The sequence below is a fragment of the Pelodiscus sinensis genome, chromosome 1, assembly GCF_052426305.1.
Source record: "Pelodiscus sinensis isolate ZL-2025 chromosome 1, ASM5242630v1, whole genome shotgun sequence".
Taxonomy (NCBI): domain Eukaryota; kingdom Metazoa; phylum Chordata; order Testudines; family Trionychidae; genus Pelodiscus; species Pelodiscus sinensis.
The window spans coordinates 348,091,208-348,101,168 of record NC_143052.1 but is presented as its reverse complement, the minus strand read 5'-3'; the positions used below and the strand labels follow the sequence as shown (position 1 = coordinate 348,101,168).

The window sequence follows — 9,961 nt, the reverse complement described above, 5'->3', positions numbered from 1 at the left end:
GGGGACACCGAGCAGAGAACCCCGGACAGCGCCCACTGCTCCTCAAAGCTCCTTTGGCTGTGCAAGCCGCAGGTCAAGGAGCAAGCCTAGTGCAAAGACGGCCCAGTACCTCAGAGCTCTGTGTCCCTGACTGAAACTGGCACTTTGCAGGCAACAGCTCTGCTTACAATCAAACCTCATTCACCTGGTTGGTTGGAAAGGCTCACACCTGTGGCTGAAGAAGGGGCTGGACTATTTAACCTGACTACAGGAACCTGCATGCTGTGTGGGTGTGGGTTAGTAGCTGTTGGGAGGGCTGCTGGTCAACCAGGCCTGCTCAGGGTATGTGTCTTGGTGTGAGGGGTGGGTGATGATGATTGATGACGATGACTTTGTGTTTTGGTGTAACTGTGCTTAGCTCTGTGGCTGTCTGTGTCTGGAAGGGAGTGAATTGTGTTCTAGCAGTATTAGAGATGTAGCTGTGTTAGTCTGGTCTTGCTGAAACAAAAGACAGGGCTATGTAGGAAGTGGGTCTGGCCCATGAAAGCTCATTGCCTAATAAACCATTTTGTTAGTCTTTAAAGTGCTGCACAGTCCTGTCTTTTTTTCTTGGTGTGTGAGTGATGCCTGCCTTGTGCTAGGCATGCAAGTAGCATTCCTGGTAGGGCGAACCTCTCAGATCCACTGCAGTGGTGGGTGCTAATATGTGGCTCATAGGATAACTTTTGGGGGGAAGCAATCCCAGCCCTTACTGGAATGTATGTTTCAGTCTCCTCATCTTTTGGCTATAGGATGAAATGTGACTGGAGAGGAAAACACTTGTCTGGTGTGTGTGCTGGGGAGAGGGGGAGTCTGAGGGGCTTAAAGGGATGTTACAATCAAATCATACAAGGCCTTTTGCCAGTTTTCCATTTCTAGGGACTGTTGTAGGGAGATGGCGGTGCCGGGGGTTGTGCTGAGGCTGCTGGTGGCCTGCATAGCTGCTGCTGCCAAGGAATCGGTGCTGAATGTGTGTATGGATGCCAAGCACCACAAAACCCAGCCGGGCCCAGAGGGGGCGCTGCATGGACAGGTATGGTCCTGTCCTATTGACATGTATCACTCTGATCTCCATTGCCATGAGCTGAGTGACAAATGATTGAGTCACCTGGACTTTCCTTGCCTTCCCTGTGGGTCTGTCCCTTCCTCTGGACTTGGAGAGAGCAGGGGGCTGGAGGGAAGGTGTCTGTAACATGCCTGGATTGGGTCTGCTCTCCTCTGCTCCAGCAGGCTGAGGCACGGTCATGGTGCCAGTGTCATGGGGCTCAAACAAAACCCACCTCTGTCACAGCAACCCAATAAGCCCAGGCCAACTGTGGCCCTTAGAAGTGCCCAGGGGATTAACCTGTCCCTGTAGGGTTGGCTGGTTTGAAGGTGGGTTGAGGCTCTGAGTCCCAAGAGATCTCGGCCCGGTTAGGACCGTGGCAACAGGCACGTCCTTACAAACCTAGTGGAAGCTCTTCTCCAGCCTGTTGGGCAATGGGGGCTGCTGGCTAGTCATAGCCGCTAGAGGCCGGTGATGCTGTTGTGCCCACAGCATCCTGTTTGGCCTCCCTCTTCTTCTCCCCCTGCCCCCCAAATCCCTGTGGATCTGTCTCTGGCTGTGTTCACAGTGCGCCCCATGGAAAGACAACGCCTGCTGCACGGCCCAGACCAGCACGGAGGCCCACAAGGACCAGTCCTACCTGTACAGCTTCAACTGGCACCACTGCGGGGTGATGCCCGAGAAGTGCCGGCAGCACTTCATCCAGGACACGTGTCTGTACGAGTGCTCGCCCAACCTGGGGCCCTGGATCCAGCAGGTCAGGGGTAGGGGCTGGGTGCTGGGTGGGAGAGAGCCCTGTCTTGCTGGGCTGTTTGCGGCTCCCTCTAGCGGCAGGGCCCAGCAGTTTGCTCCTTCAGCTTGAGCGCTCAGGGCTGGGGCTCTTGCAGCCGAAGGTGCCAGGTTCAATTCCCTACTGACAGTCAGTGTTCCTGTCTCTAGCCAGGATCTATGGCTTGTGGGTGGGACAGGCCCTCAGAGGGCTCGGAACTTGGGAGGCTGCACTGAGGAACGGTTTTCCTTCCTCTCCCTCCCCAGACAGCGCCCTTGGGTCCTGCCCCCCTGCTGTCTGGAGCCCCAGAGCCTGGCAGCAATGCAGAGCTCTGCTGAGCGCACCACAGGGCTGGGGTTTCTGGGGCTGATGGTGCGCAGTGGGGTGTTTGGAGGGGCACAGCTAAGGGTGCAGATGCTGCTCCTGACCAGGGCTGTGCAATACACCCAGCAGCTCTTCCCTGGCACTGAGCTGGGTGGCCTGTCGCTCAGGGGTGCCAGGAGGCTGGGGACTGGGCCTGGCTTTGCTGGGACTCGCAGTGGCACTAGATGGGGATGGGGATGTATGCCTGTGCCTAACCCTGCTCCCCAAGCTGCCCCGATGTCACAGCCCGGTGCCCTCACAGGCGGACAGCAGCTGGCGCCGGCAGAGGATCCTCCACGTGCCGCTGTGCAAGGAGGACTGCAAACAGTGGTGGGAGGACTGCAAGGACGCCCGCACCTGCAAGGAGAACTGGCACAAGGGCTGGAACTGGACCACAGGTCAGTGGGCAGCTGGGAGTAAACCCACCCCACCCTGCATGCAACACTCAGAGCCACTGTCTAGTTAAACGAGCTTAATTCCCAGTGCGGCTTCTCTAGTTGCTAACCCCTCCACACACCGCTAGGGCCCAGCCCCCCAGTCTTGTGGTGCCTGGGCTTGGTGTCTGCTCTGCACACTTTGCTCACTACAGGTCTGTCTAAGCTGCCATGCTGCTTCGGGATACCAGAGGTTCCCTGGAATAGCCACGCAGCAGCTTTCGACGTGTCCGCTATTTCGCAATAGAGCAGCTGTGCTGGTTCACCATCCCCGTAAACCTCATTCTATGAGGAGTAAGGGATGGCGCAAACTAGTGCTTTAGACACGGCTGAATTTCAAAATGGCCTGTTTGTGGGTGCTGTGGACACCCTACCAGCGGCTCAGGAAGGCGCCTGTACTGGGCCCTAGATATAATCTTCCCTCAAATTTTGTTAGCTGATGCCAAGGCTGAAGGCAGCTTTGGGAAGCAACCGGGGACCCTATATTGCCTAGCACTGATCTCATCTACATTCCCTGGGACTCTAATTCAGTCTCTGACTGTCAGCCCTGCCCTCAAGTGTTGTGGGGATGCACAACAGGCCTGGGGTGACAGAAGGCTCAGGGTGCATTGGCAGAGCTGTGGGGTGCAGGTTCCTCATCCTTACTAGCCTCTGTCTGTTGGTGTAGCCAGGGGTCAGTCCAGGCTGTGAGGGGCGTGGCTACAGCCCTTGCACTTTACTTCACTCGGGAGAAGTTTCTCCCACAGCCAGCTCCGGCAGTAGTCTGGGACCAGCAGCTGCATAGCAGCCAGACTTGGCGAAGCATCGCTGACAGCCACAGCTTGCTTACTGCAGTCCTCTCTCCTCCTGCAGGGACCAACCGCTGCCCCCGCGGCGCCACATGCCGGCCGTTCTGGTCCGTCTTCCCCCGGCCGGCCGACCTGTGCGAGAAGATCTGGTCCAACTCCTACAAATACACCCAGGAGCACCGGGGCAGCGGGCGCTGCATCCAGATGTGGTTTGACCCGGCCCATGGGAACCCCAACGTGGCTGTGGCCAAGTACTATGCCCAGAACGGAGCAGACACCTCTCCTGTGCCGTGGGCTGTGCTGGTGCTGCTGCCGCTGCCGCCTGCTCTCCTGGCCCTGCTCTGAGCAGCTGGCCAGCGCTGGCAGCCCCACTGGTCAATACAGGGAACACTTGTGCTCTGGGCATGGGGTGGGCTCCAGCCAGCAGGTCTAGGCTGCTGTGTGGCCATTGCTAACTCTGGTGAGATGCTAGAACCTACTTAGTCCCTCCCCCTCCATTGTCTGTGTTCTCGGGCCATGCACCTCTTCCTGGCTGGAGATGCTCTGTCCCCCAGGGGAGCTGAGTTCTGCAACCGGCAGTGACTGCATGACTGGGTGTTCACTGGGTTCCAGAGCAGGACCCCACTAATTATGGTGCCTTCAGCCGCTTAGCTTCTGGGGGGGGTGGCTTTTGGGGAGACTGGAGCCCATGTCAACATGCAACTGCTCCATCCTTAGTGCTCTGAGCTGTAGGGCTTTGCTGTTGAGTCAGGGTGGATGCTCAGGAAGGGGACACCTTCATGCTATGTACCCATCACTCCCATGCCCCCTCCCCACGCCCAGCTCTCCTGGTGGGCCTGGCTCCTGTCAGGGTTTGGCTCCCTGGCCTGTCAGCTGTACTCACAGCTCTGGCTCTAGTGTGGAGCCAGACACCCTCTGCCCCAGGAGTACCTAGCCCTGCTGTTACCATGCTAATGCTCTAGCACTGGCTGGGGCCAGAATGACCAGTGAGAGCCCTTAGCACCATGCTTCAGTATGTCCACTCCGGCTGGTCATAGGTGGGGGCCGCCTGGAACTGGGATCTCCCAGCTGCTGTATGAGAATCTGGCAAAATAAACTGTCCTGTTCCTGCTCCATGCTAGTCTCCTCTTTGCTAGAAACGACCATGTCGGCTGGGTCCCCAGGGCTGCTGAGAGAACCAGGCCTAGCTCCATACTGGCCCTATGCTGACTGGGGATAGGGGGACAGGGGTCTGAGAGGCGTTCCTCTAGTAAGTGTCATGTGGGCGGGGGGTCACTGCTAGCCCTGCCCAGGTGTGGTATGACTTTGGATTCAGGTGGCCCCTGGCTTCCCTCATACACGCATGCCTCCCATGGCTCTCCTGGCACAGCCTGCTGGTACAACGCTACTCCAGACCTGGGCAGGACTAAGGGCCCAGCTCTGGTCCCTGGCCACTGACTGAGCCATGTGCGCCTGAGTCACAGGCTGGGTGCAGTGACTAAGGATGTGCAAGAGACCAGCTCAGGATGCAGTGACTAAGGATGTGCCTGTCAGGGCACGGGCTGGTGGTGGTGCGGCTTGTCCTTGATTTGCATTGGGAGGAGAGCAAACTGGTGGGAGGAGAGTTGTCAAAAGAGACTGGAGGTCTCTGCTCAGAGAGCTTCATCTTCTCTTCTCACCCCCAAATTTTTCAGTGTCCAGATGGAGTGCCACTAAACATGTGGACAGAGGTTCTACTCACCCCTCCCTGCACATGGGCTGTGGGGGAAGAGGCCAGGGCCGGTCCTCTGCTGGGCTGGTGACTGGTACAAAGTGTTTTCCTTAGGCCTGAAGGATGCTCTCAGGGCTTGTTTTCCCATTAAGCAGCAGCAGAACCAGATGCCTCTTCTTTTCTGCCCCTTTCTCAGCTGCTGGATCCATTTGGACTGGAACCAGGTTAACAGTGGGGAAGCGATTAGCCCCAGGAGCCCCTTCAGCAGGGTCTCCATCACTGGCAATTGTCCACAGCAGACTGGGCTGGTTTGCTGAGAGCTCTGCTCTTGTTCAGCCAGGGAACTGAAGCCTGGGGTTGTGTCCCACAGGAGGTCAGACTCCGTGGGCCCCTATTGAGTGAGGCCGGGTCCCGCCCGCTGACCCTCTGCTCTGCGCAAGTCACCGGCCACTCTCTTTGGTCTTGCCCTACCCCTCTGTGCCTGGCATCCTGCTCTTCGGGCAGCTTGACACAGTGCAACCTGATTTCCCTGTAGCTGTCCCAGGGACTCCTCACCAGCTACAGGAGCCACCTGGCTTCCCCAGCTGACAGGGCCAGGTGGAGAGGGGTGTGAGGTGGGCATCCCTTGCTCCAGTGCTGGCTCTTCCTTTAGAGGCCTCCTTGTCCCCAGGCCTGGCCCTGACTGGGGTGGGTGACTGCCGCAGGTCCCACTGAGCTGCCCAGGCCTACGCCCTGAGCAGAATCACCTGGTGCTACCCAGCCTTTCCTGTGGGGCCCAAGAGGTGGCGCTGTGTGCATGTGCATCTCATGGCCACAAACCCAGAGCAGCGGGGGCAGCGGCTGGAGGATGCATCATTCCAGAGGAATGGATGGACTGGGTGGCACGGGGCTGAGCATGCCCCGGAGCTTGGGCTGTGCCCGTCTCGCGCTCCTTCCATCACGCGGCAAGGGGAGCGTAGCTCAGCCCTGGGAGGATGTGCCAAGCAGGGCCCGCGTGGGAGCAGCCTGTGCTGTCCGTGCGCTCGGACCCACCCGCTGAGCGACGCTGCCTTCGCCCTCTCAGCTTTGCTCCCTTGGCTAGCTCTCCCGCGGGCTGGAGGAGGGTCAGTGGATGCCCTGGGCACCAGGAGGGGATGGGCCAGGGATCTGCTAATCTGAGCCATGCCACCCCATCAGCACAAAATAATGAGCCCCCATAGGTTTGACTGGGCCTGCCCTGGGCAGACAGCCTAGCCTCCTGTTGTAACTGACCAGTGCTGGCACCAGTCCATGGCCTGTGGGTCACTGGTTAATGTTTCTAAACTTCCCTCAGACAAGCTCCCCAGCCCCCTGGCTACTTGTGCCACTCCGAGTGGCCTGTGTTTCCCCGTGGCTGCCTGTGCTCCGTGGCAGGGCCGTTAACGCCCAGGGACAATCCCTTATAGGAAGCACTAGGAGGCCTTGTCAAATGGACCCTATGTCATTGTGTGACGAGATCACAAGCTGGGGTGAGGCAGGTAGGGTCTGTCTGCGCTGCGGGGACGAGGTGGCTGTATCTGTGCTGGGATAACCCTGTCCTGTAGATGCAGCCCACACCCACAGAACACCTCTCCCTCGACAGATGTGTTTCTCCGTTGCCCCAGTGGTGCCTAGTCTGGGAGTGAGATAGGCAGAGCTCCATCAGGGGTGTCGTTTCCCCCCCACGTACCACCATTGGTGCTGTGTACCCCAGGCTGTAGTCTGTGTTTGAACATGGCACGGTCTGATTTGGAGCTCTGTGTAGAAGCAATGCGGCTCACTGGAGCAGGGCAAGCGAGAACACCTACCCACGGAGCTCTAGGGCTCCCAGATGCTGTGCTGCTGAGCAGGGCGTGAATGCCCAGCTAGGACAGAACGTTCCCAACCACAAGTTACAGGGTACGAGGCAGGGTGAGGTTCTCTGGCCCGTGTTATGCAGATCAGGGTGGCTACTCATAGTGACCCCTGGTGACCTTAAAACCTATGAATCTATAAGAATAAGACTTGCTCCAGTTTGTCAACAGCCTGAAATGTATTAGCGTCTCCGTGGTTTGTGAGGCATAGCATGGCTCCCACCCCTTCCCAGCTATTTTTATTGGGTTTGTGTAGCACCCCAGCCACGGAGCAGGTCCCTCCTCTGCTAGGAGCTGTCCAGACACAACAAAAAAGTGATTTCTGTCCAAAGAGCTGAAGGGCGAGATGCCCCAGGCAGACTGGCAGGGAGCAAAGGAGAACAAGGAGAGAGCACTACACAAAGCGGCAAATCTGAAATCAAGATCTTCATGGAAACGTTTTCCCTTCTGAGCTTGCTGGGTTTTTTTAGGGTGACTTTGAAAATGTACACACTGGTTTGTTATTGTAGGGTCTTGTGGAAGTTTGGGGAGCTTCACTCAGTGGTTTATTATGGTAGGGTTGGCCGAGGCCTTGACACACTAGATTATTTTTGTACCTAGCCGGCCTGGGCCTGTGTAGAATTGTAGAACTGGAAGGGACCTCAAGCGGTCGTCTAGTCTGATCCTCAGCACTTCTGGCAGGGGGCCGGTTTGTGACCATAGGGTCACGCTAGGGCTGTGTCTGCTGGTTGTTATTGTACAGTCTGGTCCAGTTTGTTTTGGTAGGGCTGGTAAGCACTGGGCTGCACATGCTGGTGTGTTATTGCAAGCTGGGTCACTCTGGGCCAGGCATTGTGGGGTTTCTGAGGACGAGCGCAGGGCTCTTGCGATGTAGAGGCTCTTTTGTTTTTGCTACTTCCACCTGAGACCTGAAAAACTCATTATCCCAAAGACACGTCTTGCAGGACATTTACTCAGAACGGTATCTCCAGAACGCTCTTTATCAAGATCCACAATCAACGTGAGATGGATGCCTGAGTATTATTGCAGGAATAATGTATAACTACAGACGGTGCACTTTAGGGATGTGGAGTTCACCACCAGGGACAGTGTGTCTCTGGCATGCCCCACCCCGGCTGCAGGAAGCCATGACCCCACCCTGGTTAGCTGGGGATGTCGTGCCAAGGTCCGTTGTCCAGCTTTACTCACCCCATGATTATCAATGGAAATTTGGGTTGCCGCCTCTGACAGAGGCTATTCCAGGAGATTTACTGTCCAGTGTGATGTAAAGTCATTTTTTTTAAACCACGCTTTTAAAATCTCCAGGTCACCGGAAGACCAATACCAGTTCTGGGAGGGTTGGCAATGCTAATGGAAACCCTCGGAGACAACCACGAGGTGGAAAAGGGACATTACAACAGCCCCAGGATCACCTAGCCTAGGAACAGAGAGGAAGGCTGTTCCAGTAGAACACAGGAGGCACTGAGGCATGTCTACACGAGGAAATTATTTTGAAATAACAACATTTGAAATAACTCCCGAAATAACAAAATCGAAATAGCGTTATCCCCCGAGGAAAGCAGGAGGACAGATTTCGAAATAACGGGCTTGGGAGTGTGGCCGCTCCACTTATTATTTCAAAATAAGGGGGGTTATTTCAAATTAACTCCTTAGTGTAGACCAGGGCTCACTGAGGAGACCTCTTCAGGGCCAGTGGTATTCTCAGGAAAAACACTGCACCACAGCAGCCTCTGAATACCGGAGACAAGGGAACTGTGGACAAGAGCCAGCCCAGGTTCATGTTTCAGGATTTTGTTTGGTCTGGTAGCCATTTGTTTCCAGCGCTCTCTTGTTCCTAGACTTAAACAAACCTTCCTGCGTCACCCCACAGGTGCTGGGCGGTTTCCAGGAGCAGCCGTATCAGGTAACACTAATTAACTGGGAACAACCTTGCTCTTTGCAGGCAAGCTTGGTGGGACTGCTGTGAAGGGCCAGTGCCGGGGGCTGGTTATTACAGGTGAATGATCCAAAGGGATGCAGGGCCTGGGGTGTACCCCAGTCTTAATCTGCCAGAGGAAGCCAGGGCCATCCCTACCCACAGAAGAGTGCTTGAATACCTGGTACTGGGAAGCTGATACTCAGCCACCATGGGCAAGTGTGACCCACACGCCTAGTGTGGGTCACTGTCCCATGGAGTGGCACTTAGTCCACTTACAGCAAGTGATAAGAACAAGGGAGCTCTACAGGCTAAGCTGAGCATCAGCTGGCTTTATAGCTCAAGCTATAGCGGCTCCTATATTAAGCCCCAGAGGTCCTAGGTTCAAATCCACTGAGTGGTGGTTACAAAAGCACCTTTTGCTAGGGGTAGAGGGTGGCCAGGGGATGCTCAGTCCTGGGTGCCCCAAGAACCATCGATGCTCTGATTTGTTGTGGTAGAGCTGCTCGGGGGAGGCCCAGGATGGTTTATTGTGGTAGGGCGGGTTTGTTGTCATAGGGCCACTCTGGGGAGGGCCTGTGTAGTTTGGTTGTTATAGGGCTGCTCTGGGGAGGCCCTGGGCGGGTTCGTTGTCGTAGGGCTGCTCTGGGGAGGCCGTGGGTGAGTTTGTTGTCGTAGGGCCGCTCTGCAGAGGCCCTGGGTGAGTTTGTTGTCATAGGGCCGCTCTGCAGAAGCCCTGTGCGGGTTGGTTGTCGTAGGGCCGCTCTGGGGACACCCTAGGCGGGTTTGTTGGTGTAGCACCTATTCCTCCCTCTGCCTCCTGGGAGCATCTCTCTCTGGAAAGCTCTGGAGCATGTTCCCCACGTTGTGTCTCCCACCCGCCAGTCCCTGTCCCCTTGACCGAGGGGAGGCATGCAGCCCGGGGGAAGTGGCAGTGTGACCCTACTTCCTTTCCCTCAGAGGCCATCTGCAGCCTGGCCGCTGCCTCGCTCGCTCACAGGCCAGAGCTGGCCTCTGAAACACTCCGTGCAGCTCCCCCATCCGCCCGGGGATGCGCTCGACTGCTCCTGCAGCTGCAGCTTGTGAAAT

General features: G+C 56.7%; 1 protein-coding gene across 2 annotated transcripts; it reads left to right on the top strand.

Annotated features, from left to right (window-relative positions):
• The first annotated feature begins 238 nt into the window (after nt 1-238).
• Nucleotides 239-4,562, top strand: LOC102448282 (folate receptor gamma). 2 transcript variants are annotated; one of them, XM_075919642.2, is made up of 5 exons: nt 239-321; nt 884-1,051; nt 1,632-1,820; nt 2,458-2,593; nt 3,482-4,562. In XM_075919642.2, exons 1-5 carry the CDS (start codon nt 259-261, stop codon nt 3,760-3,762), a joined length of 837 nt encoding a protein of 278 aa, XP_075775757.2. In that variant the 5' UTR covers nt 239-258; the 3' UTR covers nt 3,763-4,562. The 2 variants fall into 2 exon arrangements, with proteins under 2 accessions (XP_075775757.2, XP_089631936.1); XM_089775810.1 differs by having other exon boundaries at nt 263-321; nt 898-1,051.
• The last annotated feature ends 5,399 nt before the right edge of the window (nt 4,563-9,961 follow it).